General features: G+C 34.8%; 3 protein-coding genes across 5 annotated transcripts; 1 reads left to right on the forward strand and 2 right to left on the reverse strand.

The window, feature by feature from the left end:
- Positions 1 to 246: 246 nt before the first annotated feature.
- LOC111058685 (methyltransferase-like 26) lies at positions 247 to 6,259 on the reverse strand. Of its 2 annotated transcripts, none has more exons than XM_022346242.2 (4): positions 6,100 to 6,259; positions 5,222 to 5,298; positions 3,287 to 3,681; positions 247 to 2,494 (listed from the first exon to the last, which is right to left on the reverse strand). In XM_022346242.2, the coding sequence occupies exons 2-4, from the start codon at positions 5,287 to 5,289 to the stop codon at positions 2,229 to 2,231; spliced, it is 729 nt and encodes a 242-aa protein (XP_022201934.2). In that variant the 5' UTR covers positions 5,290 to 5,298; positions 6,100 to 6,259; the 3' UTR covers positions 247 to 2,228. The 2 variants fall into 2 exon arrangements, with proteins under 2 accessions (XP_022201934.2, XP_022201935.2); XM_022346243.2 differs by lacking the exon at positions 6,100 to 6,259 and adding an exon at positions 5,494 to 5,892.
- Positions 6,260 to 6,283: 24 nt separating this feature from the next.
- LOC111058681 (atypical kinase COQ8B, mitochondrial) lies at positions 6,284 to 23,635 on the forward strand. 2 transcript variants are annotated; one of them, XM_039438236.1, is made up of 11 exons: positions 6,284 to 6,390; positions 6,666 to 6,958; positions 7,719 to 7,800; positions 9,238 to 9,758; positions 11,033 to 11,255; positions 13,556 to 13,680; positions 14,536 to 14,758; positions 20,563 to 20,703; positions 21,480 to 21,682; positions 22,381 to 22,533; positions 23,321 to 23,635. In XM_039438236.1, the coding sequence occupies exons 2-11, from the start codon at positions 6,779 to 6,781 to the stop codon at positions 23,612 to 23,614; spliced, it is 2,145 nt and encodes a 714-aa protein (XP_039294170.1). In that variant the 5' UTR covers positions 6,284 to 6,390; positions 6,666 to 6,778; the 3' UTR covers positions 23,615 to 23,635. The 2 variants fall into 2 exon arrangements, with proteins under 2 accessions (XP_039294170.1, XP_039294171.1); XM_039438237.1 differs by lacking the exon at positions 20,563 to 20,703 and adding an exon at positions 19,309 to 19,449 and having other exon boundaries at positions 6,289 to 6,390.
- Positions 16,638 to 17,477, reverse strand: LOC111058682 (mitochondrial pyruvate carrier 2-like). Its single transcript, XM_039438238.1, has one exon. The coding sequence runs from the start codon at positions 17,329 to 17,331 to the stop codon at positions 16,969 to 16,971; it is 363 nt and encodes a 120-aa protein (XP_039294172.1). The 5' UTR covers positions 17,332 to 17,477; the 3' UTR covers positions 16,638 to 16,968.
- Positions 23,636 to 24,921: the final 1,286 nt, after the last annotated feature.

The raw sequence follows: 24,921 nt of genomic DNA on the forward strand, positions 1-24,921 counted from the left end.
GAAATTTTTCATTCATACGGTACTGCTTGGATTCCACTATGTTGAAAAATGTTGGTGTGAGCCTAATATTAGCTGGTGGTACTGTATAAGCCTAAAAGTGCAAACTAGAAATATATTTCCATCCATTAAATACCACTGAGAAATAAATATGAAGGCCAAACAATCATCAAATATACAGATACATTGATAAAAGTATTGAGGAGGAGATTACTTGGAAATTACCAGATTTACCTAAATAATGAATAATTCCATATCAATCAGTTTTATTGTATTCAACAGAATCAATAATATTATTTAATACCACAACAGATTAAACTTTAAATGTGAATTCTGGATATGTAATAAAGTAGAATCTACAGTTTTATTTGAAGCGTGAATAACCTAATAGAGCTGAATATGAAAGGAAGAGTATATTTTAAAAAAGTATTATTATTGGCACTTCGTTCAGATACAGAGTCTGTACAGGTATGATATTAAATGAGTCAAATTATTTATTTTTTGTTATTTTTCTTAATTGATGAATTAGAATAATGTATTGAAATTCAAATTACATTTATTGATGAAATTTGATAAAATCTATGCCTTCAATGGACGGGAATTCTTCGTAGGGGATAATTTCTATACTGTAGTACTGAATTTATAATACCGGTATCGATTTCTAGTATAATTTACTATGTTAACTCATTTGAAAAATATTTCCCCATCTCATAATAAAATGATTGAGGAATTTTATTTTACAAAGAAGAATTGGGAATAAAGAGAGGGAAGATAAAAGAACTTCCTATGCCAATCTCTAAAATATCACAATTCTAAATCACCTGATGAATATTCTACTGAACTATAGAAAATCACAGGACATTCCTATTAAAAATCAAGCAAGTAATAAATGAGTATGTACTCTGATAAAAATCTATTGAGCAATTTGAAGATAATAGGGGTTTAAATACAGTTGCCTATTATTTGAAAACACGTAGAAACTATTCAATAAACTATCAGAATAATATAACAAGTCTTAAAATATTTATACTATAAATACAACAAATTGTGTATAATTTGCGTAGTGGGAATAATGGATTTAGCATTAGCTTATTTCAATTCATATTCTTGGGGAGTACAAACATCAAAATTTGTAATAATGTAAGTCAGAATAAGAATACATACGGTACCTCAATGACACTCCTACAATTAACCTCCTGTTATTATAATTTTCAAGTTTATATTTGCACTTGGTTTGCTCGACCAAGAGGCATTTCTAAGGACGGTTTCCTATCAATAATTAATTTATTTTGAAATCCTCATCTATAATAAATACATTACCCTATTACCGAGCATGAGAAAGGAATGTAAAAGATACGATTAAGATATATGTAGGAAAAATGAGAGGTATAAGATGGAAGATAAAAGATAGATTAATTGGTAATGACGGAATAAAATTCAGTTGATGAGAAATATCTGAGACATGATGCATTCGAAAGCGTTGAAGATTAAAAGAAAACGTTCCAAAATGTGTGATGTACTTCATGACCTTGAAGTTTTGATAGTTTTCATTGAAATTCTATTGAAAAAGGATGAATTCATTTATTTATTTTGTTTTCACAGAATTGTTTGGTACTCTCCCAATTATTGTAGAAAGTGGAGAGGATTAATAATTTTATTTCAAGGTTGTATATTATTCAAGGTCCTAGATTTTTCTAGAATGTAAAGGGGTTGAGTTGTATTAGTTTTAAAGTTAGCAATCGAGAAATCCAAGTATTAGTATCTTCTATGTTTTTAAAGTCGAAGATAAGATTTGGTAGAATTCTGTTGTTTTTAACGTTGATTACTCAATTAAGGATTTATTAGTAGTTTATTTAAATTTTGAAAGTAGCACAATAGAAGAATCAAAGTTTTTGGTTGAAATCTGGTGCTTTCAAAGTTTGGTTTAACCAATCAAGAACTTCTTGATTTCAAGGTATTTTGTTTGATATTCTGAAGGTAGCACAACACAAGAGTCAACGTTTATCGAATGTTTTTCTAGGTTTTCAAGGTTGGGAAACTTGTTTAGTTGAAGCAATTTCTAGTTCTCTTCTTTCTGAAGTTTAGTTCTAGAGCTTTGATACAGGTTAGCAATCATTCAATCAAAGATTCGTAATATTTTTTAGTAATAAGAAGGTTTTAGGAGAGGTATTTGGGAACGATTTTTCAGGGTTTCAAGAGAGTTTTTTAAAAAAGCTTTTTGAGAGTTAAGTTCAAGGTCCGGGTGCCTTCTGCCATATAACTAAGTGGTTATTGGCGGGCATTGGGTGTACTTGCACAAGCCGTATTCCACAGCTGCTAGCCAGTGGTACCAACTGCCGTGGGAGGTCCCTGAGTCCCCAGGAGGGGTCCTGTGATCGCAGCATCGCATTGAAGCGTACATTGGACTCAGGTGTGATCTCGCCGTCAAACGCATAGGGACCGTAGGTGAACAGGTAGCCGCCTGGCTTCAGTATCTCGCTGCAACCAGTGAAAAGTCCTGCAAATATACATTAAAAATATGTTTTAAAAGAGGAACATTATCAAAATTTACATCTACATGTATTATCTCATTCAAATTACAAGCAAAAATCATATGTAAAAAAATTGGGAGGAGACAACAGGTTAAGCCCCAAAACTGTTCATCACTCCAATTTTGATTATTGAAAATGTGAAGGTACAATTGAATCGTTGTTAAAATGAGCAATGATGTATGGTTGAATCATCACTATAAATTTCGAGAGACTTGGAAGTAGGAATTGATTACTCATTTGGTAGTAACGTACCCTTCCCCAAGTTGTGTGACATCTTCATAAAACGTATCATACAAGTTCAAAACGTGCGTTACTAAAATGTCATGGTCAATAACATTAATAAATGAATGAATGATTAATAAAAGAATATGTTTACACAGCATAGCAAAAATTAAATGAAAGTCCCTATAAACATTATATTAGATCAAATTACTTGCATACTGTACCAAAAACTAAAGTTATTTACGGTGATTGAATTTTCAAACAATTACGTTGATTAGATCAAGCAATATGAAACAAAGTGGAAATAAAAAATGCAGTCATGTCTTCTTGCCTTTTCTGTTTTATCAGCAGGGTTAATTTGAGATTAGTTTATTCGAAGGAAGAGGGAAAAGGATGTTCACTTGATCTTGGAAAGGATGTTTGGATTCAAGTTTAAGATGGAGTATTGGAAAAGGTGGCGATAGAAATTTTGAACAGAGCCAGTGAGGCTTGGAATACAAAACGTGGAAGATGTGATACTCTATTTAATAACTTACCTTCAGCACATTTATACTCGGAAATATGCATCATATTAATGTTAAGAACATAATCAATTGATTCATTCTTGATATTGCCTCCCAGCCAGGAGCAAGCCGGGTCTCTGACATCCAGATAACCAGGTGGTTTTACATTCTCCAGTTTCTCATACTGGATGTAGCCGTTGATACTCTCAAAGGAAGACATCTCGAATTCGGTAGGCTGGAATGTGATCCACTGGAAATGCTTAGCGAAGTAGGAGACATGTTGGCCTGAGCCAGAGGAGATTTCCAGGAGTACTTGGTGGACTGGAGGCGTGGTTTGAGGACTGATCATGTACATGCGGAGGATTTCGAGGATTGGAGCCTTGTTGCGCTCGGCTGCCGGGTTTATATGTCGTCTGTTTATATAATATCTGCAAAAATCAAGGGAAATTTGAAAAAAAGTTTTATTTGTATAGAATAAAGATTAATGAATTAAGAATTTGGTTGAGAGTCTGTACTCGAGCTGTATTACAAAGTGATTTGATTACAGATGATTGATTATATCTGAAAAATACGGTATAATCACAAATCCTATTATATTAAGCGAGCAATTTCTGTATTTTTATATCTGGTTATTTATGTTCAACGGATCTCGAAAACGGCTCTAACGATTTTCACGAAATTTGGAACATAGTAGGTTTATGATATAAAAATTCTATTGCACTAGGTCTCATCCTTGTGAAAACTCGCTGAACGACATTAAAAGGATAATTCATCCTTGGTTGAAACAGCTGTGGATAGTAAAAAAGTGAGTGAGCGAGTGAGTATGTGAAAAATCGAAATATCTTCAATCTTCAATCTTCATTTGTAGGACCATTAACCAGCCAGATGAGCTGGGTTGGTCATCACGTCAAAAAACAATATCACACAGAAGTTTTTGACAATACTGTCACGTCAAAAAATAAAACATAATGGCATAGATGGCTAAACACGGTGATGGCCACTAAATGTCAACTGTAGACTCCTGAAAAAAATTCACTCAAGGAGTAGTATGGTCTGGCACGCAGCCAGGACTTGAGTCTCCTCTTAAACTCACTGTCACTCAAATGACGCACAGATGGACGTAGCATATTAAACATTTTAATAGCGATATTGGGATAACAGTTCTGAGCCTTACTTAGCCTACATCGAGGAACATTGACTTCGAGAGCATTTCGAAGTGAGTAGGCACTCTGCAACCCCCTCAAATTCACTGTCAGATTGGTATTCCTAATACCAACCAGGGAAGCAAAGATGAACTGGCTAAAAACTGTGAGAATACCGAGTCTGGCGAAGAGTACCCTACAGTGCTCCAGATGACCACTGGATGACAATATCCGAACTGCCTTCTTCTGCAGCATAAGAATACTCTCACAGTGTGAAGAGTGTCGCCACTGCAGTATTCCATAGATAATGTGACTATGGAACAGTGAATAATAGGCCATAATCAAATGTTCCTCAGTCAGCAAGCACCTCAGTCTTCTCGCCTCGCCTCCTTCCGCTTCTCACCTCGGAAATATCGCACCGATATTATATGACTATTTAGCCAAAACGTTGTTTTCGTATTATCCAAAACGTCTTTCAAAGGTTCAAAAAATGAAATGAGTTTACTTAGGATATGTCAATCTTCCCTCTAACTGTAGTACCTATAGACAGTTTTTCATTCAGTTTTTTATTCCCTACATAGAGGAGTTTGAGGCTTTACCAACAATATAGAAAAGTTATTTACAATCCCGGTTCTTATTGAATTATTGAAATGAAAAGTTATCAAATCATCATGCTAAATTGCAATATCAGGATTCAAGAAACATAGCAGCATCTAGAAGGTTATATGAACAGGATGTATTTAGAATTAAATAATAGGCCTAACCGATGAGAAATACAAGTTTATACAAACTAGTCTACTTTGGTATGCAAAGGATTTCAACTTACATCTCTGAAGAATGAGAGGACATTTTCATGCTGAGAAGAAATAAACTTTTGACAGCACGTAGTATCATGGAATGGACCTGGAATAAAATAAAATAATAAAATAGGTACCGTAACATGAAACTACCTTATTTTTTACCGTAAATTATCAAGTGGAATTAAACCATAAGATAATGGTCTACCTACTAATAAATTCAATATTGATACGCAAAACTGTGTGAGCAAGTGAAAATTTATATTCATTGTTGAGTTTTATTTAAAACAGTCTCTTCTACCTGATTTATGTCAATTCGTGATCAATTGTTTCAAGTACACCAACCTTTTTACAATATTATCTCACTGTGATAAGTTGAGAAGTTGAAGCTGATTGTCGAAAGGAGGATCTTTGTAAACAGCTTGACAAACAACCTATAAGCTAATGGACAGAGGACAGGTCATTCTACTATAAATCAAAGATTATAATACTAACATCATAGGGAGTATAGTCACACATTTTTTAAAGACTTGCATATGCTAATTAGTAATCGTAGAGTATAAACAAGCGGAGTAGTAAAGAATTTCATGCAAATGAATAATATAAATTATCCAAATGACACTGTCAACATTCAAAAGATAATATTAATATAAACAATCAAACTAGGTAGCCTATGATGACAACGTAAAATAGTGTGAATGTTGTTTATATGCCCACCTAAACCTATTATTATAACACCTATAATATCTTTAATTGTTCCTATAATTATCTTTGATCTTTTTTACTTTTTAAAAATATATACTGCAAAAAATACATACGTAGTTTATATTATACTTATTTTAGGTTAGGATTTATACAATTTTGGTTCTATAATCATTTATGACAAAACTAATAAATGAGTACTCACAACATGTTGAGAATTTCCAGGTATTTCAGATGGTAATAAAATGTTTTGAATTCCAACAGTTATATTATTATCTATTTTCTACAACAAATTTGAAATTATCGTTGTTTTGATGTTTTGTTTCTGCAGCAGCAGACAGCCTATTCTGCACAGCTGTTTGGAAATATCGATTGTTGCTCAGCTGATCGACACGGTACTCATCAGTTGTGAATATAACCTCTTTACGACCTACCGTATCTTGTATCATGTATTGAAATTTGTATCACCTATATTTATTTATTTATATTGTGCAAGGTGAAAAGTTTGATTTATTTGTTTATATCATCTTTTGAATGTTTACAGTGTCATTTTCAAATGCTCCAATCAAAATAAATGCTTTCTTTTCATTTTTTTGCAAAACCTTGACAAATTATTCTTTATAGCATATTTTTTTGTAAAATTTTGTATTATTGTGTAAGCTTATTACATAACGCTTAGTAACTAAAAATATACTGTCTTGTATGTTCTCTTATTGACCCATTAATTTTAAAGCAGTAATAACATATCAATTTCTTGTGCTTCTCTTTCAGATAAATCTACTTTATGATGGCATTACTACTCAGCTCAACAAGTGTCAATCAATCACTTTTCTAGAATAATAATGTAATTTTCAAATAAAACGAGTGAAGAAAATATCCTAATCATGAGCAAGAATTGGCCCGCTGATTTGGCGGGTGTTTTGAGAGGCGCACAACTAGTTCTGACTGCATTGATAAAGGAAGAAGAGAAACAGATCGGACAGGTGATAAGAAACAGCTCAATCAATCCATCAATTATCAAATCATCGGTGGATAGCATTTTGGCTAATTCAAAGAATGTCAAGGTCAGTAGTTGACATTAAGTAACATAATATTATCTACTTTATTCCTTATACCATAAATTTCTCTGTGTTCTAATTATTTTAATATTAAAGAATAGCAACAATAATTTATTATTCTTTACTTATATATTTTGATAAGTAATTTGTTTCTCTATTGGTAAATACTGGTTTCAATCAATTAAGCTTCAATTCACCAACCCTGTTAGTTTAGAGCACACATTAAACTCTCATTTATCTGTCACCATAATTCTTTCAGAAACTATTAATATTATAATTATTAAAATATTAGGAGTGGCCGTAGTCGAGTGGATCAGATGCTGGCTTTATGATTCAGAGGCCCGGGTTCAAATCCCGGCCCGGGCCAAGATATTTATCTCGGGCCACTCCCGTGTTTCGGATGGACACGTTAAGCCGTCGGTCCCGGCTGCCTAAAAAGCAGTCGTTAGGTCATGTCAGCGGCCCTGAAATTGATCAGTTGCGACCTGAAAACTCTGACACCAGACCTGAGCCAGCCAGGTCACTCGATATTATTATTATTATTATTCCAGAAACTTAACAAATCCAAGACTCAGGTGTGCATCATATTGGATAAAATAGATGCTAAGTACCAGTACCGCACTGTTGTATTAATGCTCTCATAAACATTATTATAATTTTTTTTCTCAACAAGATCATCCTCAAATAGGTACCATAAGTAATGTTAACATACAGTTTCCTTTATCATTTGTGGACTTTATGTTTTTAATTTCCTAATTTTTTACAGCTTGATGCAGTCTTATCAGAAACGTTGCAAAGAGGAGCAATGGTGGTAGAAGGGGTGCGTGGCTACACTAGGTTTGCTCAAGGTAAATACTCACTTCAAAATATTAATGCTGGGTTGTGCCAACCTCGATTGACTATCTTAAATCAGCAACATTGCCATGCACTTTTAAGAGAATCAATCTCGCTTTTGGTTCAATCCAACATAAAGCCAAGGACACATCTGTCATGCAGCTTTCCAATTGCTCTCCGATTCGAAAGGCCGACGACTGTATGACAGTGGAATAGACAACGGTCAAGAATGTGGCAAGCCTCACCTGTCCGTCTTATGACCAATTCCTCTGTGTTCAAATTATTTTAATATTAAAGAATAGCAACAATAATTTTTGATTCTTTACTTATATATTTTGATTCTCTATCGGTAAAATACTGGTTTCAATCAATTTAGCTTCAATGTTACTTCCTGTTGGTTTAAAGCACACATAGAACTCTTATTTCTCTGTCGTTAATTTATCAGTCATCATCATTCTTCCAGAAATTTAACAAATCCGAGAGTCATTTGTGCATCATATTGGAAAAAATAGATGCTAAAGTACCAGTACCGCACCACCTTTCCTCCCCACCACAACTGAAAAATCGGACATGAGTAGGATCGGATTGTTACATGGCAAGTGTGTGCCCGGCTTAAGAGGTCTTATTTAGTCACATGATACTTCACGATTTATCGGTTTTGAAGATTTTGAATCAACACTCCTTACCTTAAGGAATAGTGGTGCAAGTTGCCCCCACTGCCAACCTGTCTATTCGACTATTGTCGCTGATTAGGAGATCGACAGAAAAAAGGCCAATTCCCTGACCGTGGTGAAGCCATCGAATGTAAGTAAGTGAAGGCTTGCGGGAACCACATTGTAAAAAACCTGTTTGGCTTGTTTCTTGAATGGCCACTTACCCTAAAAAAACCTCATTCTTGATATCGAGTGGCCTAATCCTCAACTTTACAACCTCAATTGATAAAGTGACTTGACTGTCTCTCCTCTTCTGCACAGAATAGTTCCTCATGCGGTGCACTCCTCATTGCTCCCTGTAACATGTTGAAGATACTTTTAGCTGATGAAGGATAACTCTTATAGGTAGGAATTGCTCAACCCGCTATGTGGAGCCTTCAAGTCAGTATCATTGCTTTGTTTTTTGTATTTGTTGATTTCTATTCTCCTTGTGCAGATTATCATTCATTTGCATCAGGCAACACAACACTATTCGGGTATTCTCTGTGAGTTCACCTATCTAGCTATAATCTGAAAAGTAATAAATTATAACTCTTTACGCAACCTATCCGGCCTTGCTGGTATTGGTGAAGAGGAAGGTCTTTCAGGTAAAATTTATCTGAAAGCGGTTTACAATGATATCTACATCAAGCAAGTCAGTCACAACCAGATACCAGAATAACTAGGTACCACAAATGAATTCTTGTTTCACTCAATAATTTGAGAACACTAGATTTATGAACTACTTTCCTATTGCAGGTTCAACTTGGGACAACCTTCCCGTGGAAGAATTCCATTTTGAGAGGGAGACAATCTACGAAGATCTGGAAAACTTATTCAAACTACCTTCGTCCGATAAGAGTAAAGATAACGCACAATCAGACAATAAAATTGCAACAATAGAAAGTAGAGACTCTAGAACCGATAATGGAAGAAGAACACAGAAATTTTACGCACCCAAACCAAAAATAAATGTAGGTGAAATAAGCACCGAATTTGTGGATGATGAAGTGAGACAGTTGTCTTTGGAGTCCAAAAAGCATTTCAATGTTGTGAAAAAGTTGAATCTAGATACACCGAAACCTGTTGTGGATACGGTTGATGTGCCGAAAGTCGAGAAAAAAGATGAGGCGAAAGATGAGACTAAAACGAGTGAGGCTGTCCCGAAAATGTCGATTGAAAGTGTAATAAGGAGAGAAATGCCAGAGGCCATCAGTAAGACAGCAACAGAACCTCGTCAAATGCCTGTGGCTAGAAAAGCGCCCAAGAAGAAACCAACTGTAAGTTTTCCAATATACGTGTATTTCACTTATTTCTAAAAATTAGCTTCCTAGATCAAAATTTTGCTATTTGTGTTTCCATTTATTGTCTAGACATATTAAAAAATATCAAGTCAAATTATATCATCCAAAAAATCATTATATTCGAATAAATCAAGTAATCTCAGTTCTGTAGGTTGATGAAAACCTAATTAATTTTCTAATTAGTTAATTGTTAATGTATTCAGAAATGCTTAGAGCTTTACTGGTGGTCAAGTCACCAGATATGAACAGCAATTGCCTAATACTTTGATTCCTGGTCCTGGTAAATATTTTTTTATAGTAACATTCAATTCAATTTCGATTTTTGATTTTATCAGTTGTAAAGAGGGGAGTCCGATCTCACTATCACTAGGCGTCAAATCTTCAATTACCGTAAAAATCATTCTGGAAAACAAACGTTTAATGTGACATAATCCAATTCAATCGTGATGTGTTTTCCTTTTTAACTCCTCCACCTAAAAAAAATGATGCAACTGAATAAACAATAGCATATTGAATGTGAGAATAATTCCACCTAATGAAGGATAATTTCATTTTATCTAAAAAAAATGGGTAGACTAAAAGGCCTTTTTCTTTCAAAAGACCTGATGAATAATAACAAGATTTTATGTTACTAAAGAAATTCCACAATTCGTCTTCTCCATATTTCTCTCTCTTTCTCTTTCCTGCTCTACAACCCGGGGAGAGCTTTGGCATTCTCTACCACTCTCCTCCATCATCCCTATCAGTAGTCTTGGATTGGTATCCTCTCACCTTTAATGCTGCCAAGTCCCTTTGGTCTTCTCCAAACATAAAAACATCAAAGTGAGGAATAGAGTAATTTTACATTAAAATGAAATTATTGCTTCGAAATTTATTAAAACTCAATTACGATTTGAATATAATTCATTCATTTGTTTGGTTTTCCTTCGATGCTTGACTTTGAAACCTAGTTTTTTACAGAATCAGGTCTCAGACCCTTAGTCTATAAACTATAAAAAATTGTGTATATATTTGGATATAATGATTTTTTTACCAGAATTGTATTTTATATTAAATAAAAAGACTAAGAAATTATCATTTTAGTCTTTTTATTTAATATGAATAATTACCACAATCTCAACTACACAAAAAGTGTTTTTATTCAGTTATTGTAATTTCAAGGCAAATAGATTGATTGAATTTGAAGTTGAATTTTAAATCATTCAAAATAGAGTATTTTTTGAATAATATAACGATACCTTTTGTTTCAGCTAAGCGCGACAGCCAAACAGCGCACAGTACCTTCGTCGCGGCTCGGTAGACTGTTCTCATTTGGCAGCCTGGCAGCAGGACTGAGTGTCGGCACACTGTCTGAGTTCACCATGAGGAGTCTCGGCATCAAAAAGGCGCAGAGTGATGACACAACCCTCGACAGTCTCTTTCTCACTCCGGCCAACGCTGAACGCATTGTCAAAACTCTGTGCGAAGTGCGAGGTAAGTGAATATTTTATGCAAACCACTTGATATTGACATAGAGAAACAATAGCCTAAGTAGATATCCCATGGTATAGGGCGTTTATGTCGCAACTCTTACTGTTATCTCAAGCCGATTACTGACGATTATTGTAGATTTTTACTGTTTTAACCGGGTAAGATTGTATGAACGGCACAATATGAGAGACTACCAGCGTCATAAAACTTCACGGGAAAGAACTACGTGGACTATCAGCTTGAGATAACAGTAAAAGTTGCGACATAAACGCCCTATACCATGGGATATCTACTTATGCTATTGTTTCTCTATGATATTGATAAAACCACTGATTTATTAAAACAAATTTAGATAGTAGTTCCGGTTACAACACCATTTCGGTTGCTCTCCAACAAATAGTGACAAAAAATTACAGTCCGGGTCCGGTAGCTTTGCCTATCGGCGAAGGGCCACTAGACTACAATACTACCCGTTCAAAAACAGAACATTTTTGAAAATGTATCTTTCCATAAGCAACGGATGCTCTTTTGTATCTTCCCAAAAGCATCGTGTTGCACCCGAAAAGATACACAAGGAGCATTTGGAGCTACGTACTTTTAGCACAACGTAGCCTATCAGCTGACATTCGTTCAACATGCTCTTTCCATTGTTGGTGATACGTTGCAACTCTCTTATTCATGTAGGGAGCTTCCTCCATCTAGGGATCTAGGGTCTCTGAAGGCTGATGTTTTTGCAAAGCCGTGAATATTACCCAGCGAACCATACCTTGTCAATGTGCCGTTTTAAAGTCACGGAGGCACGAGAAGCGTACTATACGGATGTGTAAGTCTATAGTATTTTAGTCTGTAGGTTGCACTCGGTATCAATCTAGTATCTATGTTAACACTATATCTATTATTTTGCTTTTTTACTATTCTACTCTCTATTTCCTTTCATTTCATCACTATCTGCGCCCTAACTCCGCCCTCCTAGGTAAAAATAAAGGCAGCTATTCTATTCTATTCTATTTTTCTAGGAACTCTCCTCTCCCCCTTTCACAGAGGACTAGTCTTCTTGGGGTGTCTACTTTTCAGTACTGTTACAATGTAAAAAATACAGTAATGTGATTCACCTTTATATTATTTTATCGTAACTAACGTATCTTGTACACGTCTTGTAAATTTTATGTGGGAATAAATTGAAGTGAATTATCAGGAGTTTACTAGAGATTGATAATGGCGTTTCGAAGAGCGTCATAGAAGCATAGTTATTGGGCCTAAGGCGACTAAGGGTGAGTAAAGTTTGCAGGACGTTGTTAGGTTGTTATCAGACGAGTTTACTAATGATTGATAATGGTGTAACAACCGAAACTAATGTCTCAATTTATTTTAATAAATCAGTGGGTTTGAAAATATAAAATTGTTTCAACTCAATATTGATATCTACTACACCAAGGCCTCCTTGACTCCTCCTAGTCAATCTCCAATCTCTACTGACTTTCAGCAAGTATTTGAAAAATAATTTCCAAATTCAAGCTATCCTGTTACAATATTGTCACTCTTTGTCAATTTCAATACAGTGTTCATTTTCAATAATACCACTGTACTAGCCGTCAGGCTTGCTTCGCTCGCCATATCCGTCATGCCAGGACCCCCGACTGGATCGTCCAAAAATGAGATCAGAGGGCTCGCTTCGCTCGCATGCATTTTTCATTTGAGCATGCTTCATTCCATCAGAAAGTCAAAGTACTTCCTCGCTCGATTCAATCACCGATTAATTTCAATTATTTAGTGCAACTTGAACATTTTCAGTCTATTACTTGATGAAATAACTGAGAAAACGCAAAAAACCGCTAATTTTAGGCGTATCTTTGGCGTTATTTCAAATTCCTTCTAATACAACATTATTACACCCCAGCTGAGCTTCTGTACTAAATTTGAACAGTTTATGTTCATTTGTTCTCGATAAAGCTGAGAAAGCGCAAAAACGCAGATTTTGGACGTATCATTGGCGTTATTTCAAATTCTTAATTGATTGATTGATTGATTGATTGATTGATTTTTCCAAATCCGTTCTTAGTACGCCTCTAAAGGGCCAACTGAACATACCTACCAAATTTGAACGTTTTTGGTCAGGTAGATTTTTAGTTCTGCGAGTGAGTGAGTGAGTGCCATTTCGCTTTTATATAATTACAGTATATAGATTGTAGTTTTCCTTTTTGATCAAAACTATTATTTTTCGATTTCAAATTCTTATTTTCAATTTTATATATTTTTTTATTAAAAAGTATTACTTTTCAACTATTATGAAAATAATGTTGCAGGAGCTGCATTGAAAATAGGCCAGATACTTAGCATACAGGATAACAGCGTTATCAGTCCTCAGCTTCAGAAGGCATTCGATCGAGTGAGACAATCAGCTGATTTCATGCCTCCCTGGCAAGTAGAAGTGAGTATTTGAACTTGAACTTGCTAAGAGATGGCTAATATTTTTAAATAGCCACAATTAATTATATTATGCATCAATTTCAAAATATCTAAAAATTGGTTACACACACACACTCAACCAAAATTATAAAATATGTACCTCAGAGTTAGAGGGACGTAAGTCTCAAAGGGATGATTTTACAGGAGAACCCAAAAAGTATTACACTCCCAGCCGGGGCGAAAAGAGCGTAAGTCGAATCAGCATTACACTTCTTAGTGAATTATTGGACTCACGTTGTTTCAGTTTTAATGCTTACTGGACTTACTATCTTCCAGCTCTGGCTATCTCCAAAACAATCAACTGCAGAGGACTTACGTTATCATTTCAATCAATCAATAGTTTTATTCAAATCAACACAATACAATGTATATAAAATGAATCAAAACACAAAAAATCACAATCAAAAATAAATTTCAAATAAGATACAAAGGCTTGATGGTGGGGTGTGCTGAAAAGAAAGAAAGGAGGAAAAATATCTAGCCAACTATGGTTTCCCATGTAATAGGCAGGTAGAACGTATAAAAGGAATGAAGGATGAAGAGGAGAATCTGTAGTGTTTGAAAAACTTAACAAGACCCACTAAAGACATTATTTTGTCAAAAAAAATGGATTTACGCTCCTCTAGCTCTGAGGTACAGAAATAAGTCATCCACAAATACCAAACCGATTTTCTATTGAGCTTTTACTCTTATGAGCTTATTTGAAGTACTAAGGTGTATTTATTATTTTTAATTTTGTGTGAATATTTTTAAATGATTGTAGATAACATTTTATTATCTGCTGACAATGAGATGATTGTGAATGTTTGTTTGGCAGAAAGTGATGAAATCTGAGTTCGGCGACGACTGGCGTTCGCGGTTCGCGTCGTTCGAGATGAAGCCATTCGCGGCGGCGTCTATCGGCCAGGTACACCCGGGTGTGTTGCATGATGGAACCGAGGTCGCCGTCAAGATCCAGTACCCGGGAGTCGCGGAGAGCATTGAGTCCGACATCGAAAACCTCGTGTCGCTACTCAAGGTCTGGAAGGTCTTTCCCGAAGGTCAGTGAACTCATAGTTCAGCTTGTTTTGTCTATAGGTGCTTACAAACTTGAGGTGTAATCACATTGGATGCACAAATGAGCAAGTGCACACGTGGTCATGCACTACCAAGCGCGAAGTTGGGAAACAAAATCTGGAAAAAGCCATGGGAACACACATACTAAACGCACGCACTTGCTGGTGGCGTTCTGTGTGAGCAGCTAAAGGCAAGTCACAACTTGCTTTTCTATGGCTCTTTCCAGATTTTGTTCCTCATCTGTGCGCTTGGTCATGCATGATCTCACGTTCACTTGCAAGGATGTGCATCTAATGAGATCATAAAAACGCACAATTCGCTGTTCATAAGCTGATGAATCTGTATCTTAGGGCCTAGCCACACAAATAGTTTTTTCAGGGGTTTTCAGACAGATTCCCACACCCAATCAGCCAATCGGAGAGCATCCTGCCCTGCCGAATAGTCTGAGCTGGGATGGATCAAGATATTGAGTTGTTTTTCAATTTATCTTTTCAATATCGGGGGACCGAGCTTCGCTCTGGAGTGTAAAAGCATAGAAAATTTGTAACGAAAGATTGAATTAATAGTTTATATTTAATTATTCATTTTCTCAGTCGTACAATTATTTTCACAGTTATATGAGGAGGCAAATCAGGCTTATGCCCAAAACTGTCCTTTTCAAATTTATGCTACAGTCCAAATCAAAATCTAGGTTATGCTACTATCACTCATCAAAATAACAGTTTATTCACACTTCAAAAAACAATCAAATCATCAATTACAAATAGATATACTATGAATTCGATTTAGAATGATACTATGTTTGCTACAATTTTTGATAATATACTAAGTACTATTCTATACTAACAGCATCTTGCTACTTTTTTGGACTTTCTGAAGTAAACATGTTTTCTAAAAAAAGAGAAATAAACGAAAATACGTTTTTTCTTGCCGAATTTTTCTTCTCGTGAGATCAGCTGAATAATCCCACACATGCTGCACTTGTTACTCACTTCCATTACGGTAATGTATGGATCGACAAACGACAAAATTTCCAGTTGTTTTTCCAAGGACGTATTTATCCTTTTAATGTCCTTCAGCAAGTTATCCCAGGGTTGAGACCTAGTGCAATCGAATTTTAATATCATAAACCTACTTTGTTTCAAATTTCGTGAGAATCGTTAGAGCCGTCTTCGAGATCCGGTCAAATACAGATATATAAACATATAAACAGAAACTGCTCGTTTAATAGTATAGGATAAGTCTTTTATTACTCAACTAACTTGACTCAAGTTGTCAACCGAGCTTTTCAGGATCGCCACCAATAAAGTAAGACGACCAGTATAGCCGAGACAACTCAAGCTGGATACGCACACAAAAATGACAATGAACATAATTATAATTCCCATAAGTTCGGTCGGTCGGGCTGAATGATAATAGCCGAATTGGAACTTGTGAGAATCATGATTTTACTCTTCACTTTCATTTTGTGTGCGATTCCTGCTTAAGACGTTGCACCTTCAGTCAGCTAGCACTATTGGTTGTGGGTTCAAATCCCGCCGGTAGGCATGGATGTTTGATTAGCTCATCAAATCACCCTCACACTTTTCATTACACTCGCACAAGCAAAAGCTCATGTGATCATCATCCGTTATAGAAAATTCATGCTGGTAGCTAACAAATACACAGTAAAAAAAAGAAATATCAAAATATTTAGTTTGTTCCCTCTCCTCATTGAAGTATCATTCACAACCAACTTAGAAGTCGTACAAGCTAATGAAATACCGTACTGAAGTTGTCACAAACTAGTACAAGTTAAAGCAAACTCTTTGGTTAACTTTTTCAAGTTGAAGATGAAGAAGAATAATGACGAACAACTTCTTGTTATACAATATTAACATTTTTTCAACCATCATATTTTATTGATAACTGAAGTTTACAGATTGTGATTCAAGGACACATTAAAATGTGTATGTGAATACAAATGTTGGAATCATGAACATGGATGATGAAGTGCTCATTGTCAAAAAGTTATTAAATTCTTTCGCGGTGCTTTCAACAAACATTTGTTTACTATAGTTTCAAGTACATAACATTCAAAATATTCTAGTACTTGACAGGTCCATCGAGTTGAAACAGTTCATCAATGCCAGAAAATAATCAACACTGAACAGTCAACACAACAGCATTCACTCTAACAAATCCGCTTCCATGTTTACTTCTGAGACTTCTGTAAAGAATTCTGATACATAAACGCTCTACCAAGCTGTATAGTGTTTATCAACGCCACAAAAGCATTGACACTCAAAAGTGAATAGTTTTTCGGAATAATAACCATCGAGTAACGGGACCAAATGAGTCCGGTAACAGCTAGAGAAGAACTCTGAGGAATACTTAGTTTTTCAATGGGCCGACTGTAAATATCGCCAATTCCCGCAATTACCAGACCCCACTTAAAAGCGGGGGCCCAGAAGAATATTGTTTTTGGTCCAGCTTCATGATTCCATAAAGGTTGAAACGTCTGTGGCACAAATTTGTCTGCAATCTTGATCAATGTCCTGTAAATTGCTGTTGCCATTTTGATGTCACTAGGATTTTGGTGGATTGAAATTGAAGAAAAATTGTTGAGTTTATTTAAGAATTGTTAATGCCATTGTAAAAATACTACTAGAATTTTGTTGAATAAAAGTCCAAATTGATTAGGATGTGTAGAGGCTATGTTTTTGTTTGCTAATCATGAGATATTTTATGACATCTGTTTGAATAATATGATTATGCAAAATTTAGTGGAGTTAGTACAAATTCACAAGACAGCTGGCTTTAAAAAGAATACTTTATTGAAGTAGATTGGTTTTTTTTGTAGATTTTACCAAAAGTCTATTATTTGGAGGTACTAACTGGCCCGGCGAACTTCGTACCTCCAAATAGTTAATACATCTCATGGCAACCTTTACCTGGATGTGAAGAATGAAGTCTATGAAATATTGTACAGGGAAAGTTAATCAGCTAATCATACTTGTATCGACTGTGATTTTGGAGAAGTATTGCCAATTGATACGATATTTACAGAATGTAGATTCCAATAGGTAGTTAATCTTTGCTTGAGAGCTACTGACAAAAGACAGGATAAAAAGTTTTAAGAAAAAATGTTTATGCCGTTGTCAAATAGCTGCACTTTACATCCACCACTAATAAACGGCAAAGTTGCTAAGTGGTGCTGTCAACTAGTTAGCCCAAGTTGAAAGCAGTGTAAAGTCTCAAGAAATAGTTCAAGATAAATAATAATGTTTATTAATGGAGACAACAGGATGAAACCTATTTTGCCTATTTCACACAATACAATATTTTCAATACATTATACAATTTGAAATACAAGAAGATGAAAAAATGAAAGAAATGATATAAAAGAACACAAATAATCACTGAAGTAATCGTGAACAATAATAATTGATTATGGGGAAGATGCATTTATTTATCACTCAATTATGCATTATTGCAAGCAATATAAACAGGGCAGCTGACAAACTGGTTGTTTTGACTAATCCTAGCACTACTTTCCAGTGTTGTCAATTTTCTGATTATGGCATTTACTAGAGGTGGCTGTGGTCACTTCCACCAGCCAATGCTTCAAAGTGCTATAAATAATATTTTATTCCAATAATATCTTACTGCACTAAATAGGATCTTCTTCTTGTGGTTCCTGTCCGTTTCGGATGTTGGCAACCAGCATGGAAAGCCTAATTTCGTCCACAGCCATGCGGAAGAATTCAACTGATGTTTTTCCGGTCTACTTCCTAAGGTTATGCAAGATATTCTTCTCCTTCCAGGACCTCTTATTCTATCAATTGTCCGGAGTAAAAAGTACCTAGAGCCGTTCCTCATGATGTGTCCCAGATATTGCAGTTTTCGGATCTTGATAGTGTTTATAATTTATTTCTGTTTATTCATTTTTCTTAGTACCTATTCATTAGCGACATGTTCATTCTATAATATCCTTAGCATTTTTCGATAAAGTTGCATTTCAAAAGCTTCTATTCTCTTGGATATGTTTTCATTGAGTGTCCAAGATTCTGTTCCATACAAGAAAACAGAAAAGATGTAACATCTAAGAAATCCCATTTCTGTTTCAAGAGTAAGATCATGGCTTCTGAAGAGTTTGCTCATTTTGTTAAAGGTGGTTATGGCTTTGGCGATTCGTGATTTGATTTCTGAGTTGTATCCCAGTTCTTCTTCTTCTTCTTCTTCTTCTGAGAGAGAGAGAGAGAGCACACATCCCTGCCTCACTCCTCGCATTATTTAGACGGCCTCAGTTGTTTGGTATCAATACCCGTCTTCTTTATTATTTCCAACATTTTGTCAGATAGGATGATTTTAAAATAAATTTGACATTTATATTCTCAAAGTTGATCCCCGTCCCGTTTAGCCACCCTCAACTCAATCCTGGATCCTGTTGTTAAATACTATAAACCAGAATATTAAATGTTAATAACCATCATTATTAATATAATTTTCAATAAAAATGTACTGTAATATTCACTTTTAATTTTCATTGCAGGGCTTTTCATAGACAACATAGTTGAAGTGGCGAAGCGTGAATTATCGTGGGAGGTGGACTACAAAAGAGAAGCTGAGTGCACGTACAAATTCAAAGAGTTATTGCGCCCGTATCCCCAGTATTATGTGCCCAAAGTTATTGGTAAGCAGTCTCTATCAACTCTATTTCCATTGTTATCATATGCTACATAATTGATTGTATATATAAAGTATAATTTTTGTGATATAAGATGTAGATCGTTAATGAAATGATTAGCCTGTATTTCTGTAATTAATATAACTCACGTTGAGTATTTTAAAATGAGCAGATATCATGAAAAAGGCGAAACGTTGGTTAAGAGATGAATTATATGAAATTAAATCAACTGAAATAGGGAATTACAAAATAGATCCTGCAATCGTTTTAGAAATGTTGATAATCTCCATTCACTTCTTTGAATTAAATTTAATATCAAAGAATATATTAGGCCTACCGTATAATAAAAGACTGGACAAGTGAATATTTCTTAATGTATCTCCAAACCTGCCAATGTTTCAGAATCAGCATGGTTTTTGCACAATTGTCAAGGTTTAAATTAAATATTTTTAAAAATTTATTTCAATTTGAATTATTATCATTTTTCAGATAATCTGTGCACAAAGCAAGTATTCACGAGTGAATTGATCGAGATGCCTTCTTCGAGAGAGAGAGAGAGTGAGAGAGCACACATCCCTGCCTCACTCCTCGCATTATTTAGACGGCATCAGTTGTTTCACTGCCGTCTCTCATTGTTGCGGACTGATCCCAGTACAAACTACCTATGATATTCAGGTCCCTGGTATCAATACCTGTCTTCTATAGAATTCCATCACTTTGTTAGATAGGATAATGATTTCAAAATAAATTTGACATTTATATTCTGAAAGTTGATCCCCGTCCCGTTTAGCCACCCTCGACTCAATAATGGATCCTGTTGTTAATTTTTTTTCAATGTTATGACCACATAGGATCACTGTAGTCTCTGGTTAGCCCTCTTTCTTCGTTTATTCGCTTCAATCTCTTCCTTTCTTCCCAGTACCTTTTCATTCTGTCAGATCTTTCTTTTCCCAATTCATCTGAACAAACCTGTTGCCTTCCCCTAATTGTTTTTATAGATAAGATCCTCTTATCCTGTTGTCAAATACTATAAACCAGAATATTAAATGTTAATAACCATTATTAATATACTTTTCAATAAAAATGTACACTAATGTTCACTTTCAATTTTCATTGCAGGGCTTTTCATAGACAACATAGTTGAAGTGGCTAAGCGTGAATTATCGTGGGAGGTGGATTACAAGAGAGAAGCTGAGTGCACATACAAATTCAAAGAGCTATTGCGTCCGTACCCTCAGTATTATGTGCCCAAAGTTATTGGTAAGCAGTTTCTGTCAAATCTATTTTCATTGTTATCATATGCTACATAATTGATTGTATATAATTTTTGTGATTTAAGATGTAGATCGTTAATGAAATGATTAGCCTGTATTTTTGTAATTAATATAACTCAAGTTGAAAAAACACTTCATTGACATGGGCTACTTTTTAAATTAATAAAACAATATAAAAAATCTTAAAGCACCCTTTATTTTTAAAAAACTTTAAAATAGTTTAACAACTAGTTTCGGTGATGTTGAATGCGAACATGGTGATCACCGAAACTAGTTGTTAAACTATTTTAAAGGTTTTTTAAAATAAAGGGTGCTTCAAGATTTTTTATATTGTTTTATTAACTCACGTTGAGTGAGTTTAAAATAAGCATATTATATCATGAAAAAGGCGAAAAGTTGGTTAAGAGATGAGTTATATGAAATTAAATCAACTGAAATAGGGAATTACAAAATAGATCTTAGTTTTTCTCTCCCGAACAGTGCTTTTTTGTAAAAATTATAAATAAATAAATATTGAATTAAATAAATATAAGATCCTGCAATCGTTTTAGCAATGTTGATAATTTCCATTCATTTCTTCGAATTAAATTTTATATCAAAGAATATATTAGGCCTATAATAAAAGACTGGACAAGTGAATATTTCTTAATGTATCTCCAAACCTGCCAATGTTTCAGAATCAGCATGGTTTTCGCACAATTGTTAGGACTTGAATTAAATATTTTAAAATGTCTTTCAATTTGAATTATCATCATTTTTCAGATAATCTGTGCACAAAGCAAGTATTCACGAGTGAATTGATCGAGGGTATTCCTGTTGACAAATGCCAAGACCTGGATTACGAATCGAGATTGACAGTGTGCTCTCTAATCATGCAGTTGTGTTTGCGCGAACTGTTCGAATTCAGATTCATGCAAACCGATCCCAATTGGTCAAACTTCTTCTACAACCCGGAAACTAAACAGGTAACTTATTTATTATAAATTAATCCAATTGCAGTAGGATATTATAATTCCATCAACTTTTCAATTGTCTCATAAGTTGGTTAGTCAATGTATATTAGTATTAATTAATGGAATTTTATTTCTCAAAGAAATAAGTTACAACAGAAATACGGAGTGTGAAGTGAATGCTAATGAAGTAGGATCTCAAAATAAATTGATCCAAATTAGCTGTTGCTAAAACCATTTAATTGATTGTGAAATTTCAGCTTGGTTTCCAAATTAAACTTGTATTTATATTAAGGAATCATAAATATTAATATTTGAAGACTGACTCTAATGAGTTTCAATGGAGTAGTGTCAACCCAAGAAACAGATCAAATGGATCTCAGTGACATAGAAAGTTGCCAGAATTCTGCAAGTGAAATATCTAGTAATCCAGATACCTGAAATATGAGCAATCATCGGTTGGAAATAATTCCAAAAGCAGAAAATAAATAGAATAAGAAAATAAATGAAAGATAATAAAATAGTCTCTCAATATAGTACCGTAGCCTAATGTTATTGAAATCAAGGTACTTAATCTACTTTACATACCATGCTTGAAATGGCATCGTTTCAAATCAACAGATGAATATTAGGTTGAAAACGACCTTTTAAAAGTTTGTATTGTATATTGTTATACAGTTTCATATATGTTCTATTAATTTTTCGAATTGCAGCTGATACTGCTGGACTTCGGGGCCTCTCGTGCTTATGAGAAGAAATTCATGGACCAGTACATTTGTGTGATAAAGGCAGCGGCCGATAGCGACAGAGATAAAGTACTCGAGTTATCCAAGCAGATGGGATTCCTAACCGGTTATGAAACAAAGGTATTGCATAAAAAGTGACTCATTTTCAATCTTTCGTATAATATCTACAGTCAGAAGGTAGAAGAACCATTTCAATGATGAGCTTGTGCATATTTGAGGTTTGATAACCATCTCCATAAAATTCACATTTCAATTCATCATCAATAATTTTAGCTTTGATACATTTTATACATTATAAAATATGCTTCAATGTAAAAAAAAACATGAATGATTAGTGTCATATTGAAACAGTGCACTAAATTCACCATTAGTTCAAAATTCTGTATTTTATTCCCATGAATTTCATTATTAAATTCTTCTTTTGAAAATCTTTATTCACTAATACAAGAGGTGATCTTTTTTATGCGTTTCGTTGTGGGAGATTATCTATTCAGACTATTTAGATTCAGTTAATGAACATTCTATCTTTAAAATATAAAACAAGTCTCAACAACGACATCCATCTAATTATCACTCAATAAATTAAAGCACCATGTTGCTTTATTTGTTCCAAATTTCAAGCCGATTTATTGTTAAATCAAGCCGATTACTGTCAACTACTGTATCTATTCACTGTTCTGGCAGAATGAGAGTGTAAGAAAGACACAGTATGAGAGACTACCAGCGTCACATAGCTTCACGAAAATAACTGCTAGAACTATCATCGGCTTCAGTTAAGTTAACAGTAAAATTTGGAACGTAAACGTCTTATACTATATTTTCTGTGTGATTATGTTTATTCAAAATATTCATAACCTCTGATTTTAGTTTCGAAAATAAAACGCATTCATTGATATCTGTGTTGCAGCAAATGGAGGACGCACACGTGGACACAGTGATGATTCTGGGCGAGGTGTTCAGTAGCCACGTGGGCGAATTCGACTTCGGCCACCAGGACACCACGAAGCGCATCCAGCGCCTGGTGCCGACCATCCTGACACACCGCCTGTGCCCCCCGCCCGAGGAGATCTACTCGCTGCACCGGAAGCTGTCGGGCGTCTTCCTCCTCTGCTCCAAGCTCAACATCAAAATGGACTGTCGGCCCATGTTCTTGAACGTATACAAGAATTATAAGTTTGGTGATGCGCCTGAATGTAATTAAAGTATAGCAATAGTAGTATAACTGGTTGTTTCATTTCTACTGGTTCGTTGATCCTCATAAGGTCCCAACTATACGGTTCCATAAAAAGAAGAGAACAGTAACATAAAGTTTGCGCTTGTGTGAATATAAGGGCCAAGCCACATGAAACGTTTTATCAGGCGTATTCAGACAGCATTTCTAGAGTCGGCAGGGCAGGAAGCTCTCCGATTGGCTGATTGGGTTGGCGCCTGCAAAAACGCTTCATGTGGCTCAGCTCTTGAAGTGATGACTCAGATCCGCTTTTCATTGTTCGACTCTTGAATACCAGTTCACAATGCTTACATTGACACTGAATCAGGTAATGTAATATTCAGTACAACTCAGCTTCAATTGTTACGTGGCTACTGTGAATCGGTCTTGTTTCACTATCGCACGCGCATGTTTGTTTACATGGTCTCTCGGCTTCCAGAATCGACTATAGTTAATATATATGAACATCTAAACTGTGGTTTATGAAATGAACAAAAAGTTTAGTACTTTTATAAAAAAAAAATAGATAAATTGCCGAACCATGTACAGTACTTGAAATTGTACAGGAATACAATACGTTTGGGGATGGAATCACTTGGAACGCACAATTTAATTAGAGTTATAGCAATGGTAGTATAATTAGGTTATATTGGGTTTAATCGATGGCCTTAATCACAATGTCCCATTACAAAACCTATAAATCTGAATGATATAGAATGAGGTGTTTTTTAAAAAAAAACAATATTGCCCATTGTTGTTCTAGAAAGAATGAAAGAGTTTTTGTGATGATGAAATGTAAATATTTCAATAGTATTAGGAATGCTTGTTTCCTTTATATTGTATATTATTATCATTATAATCTTCGGGGTTACTACATCAATGCCAATGTCCCTACAACAAGGCATAAAACTTAAAATCTAAAATGATCAGTACATTATACACGGTGTCCCACGAAGAGGTTAACACATTTAATTTTATATTCGTGACCATTCATGCACCGAACGTTTTCAAATTTTACACAGTTTACAAAGTAGGTTCTAAGAATATTCTGGGAAAATTCCAGCTCCCTAATTTTCGTAGGAACAAAATGGCGGTATATTGAACATTTTACCAATTCGCTTCCTAGAAAAACTACTGCCTAAGGTTAGGGAGCTGAAATTTTCCTAGAATATTTCTATATTTTTAGAACCTATTTTGTAAACTGTGTAAAATTTGAAAAAGTTCGGTGCATGAATGGGCACGTAATATAAACTTAAACGTGTAAACCTCTTTGTGGGACACGGTGTATATAAAATACC

The sequence above is a fragment of the Nilaparvata lugens genome, chromosome 11, assembly GCF_014356525.2.
Source record: "Nilaparvata lugens isolate BPH chromosome 11, ASM1435652v1, whole genome shotgun sequence".
NCBI classification, from domain to species: Eukaryota; Metazoa; Arthropoda; class Insecta; order Hemiptera; family Delphacidae; genus Nilaparvata; species Nilaparvata lugens.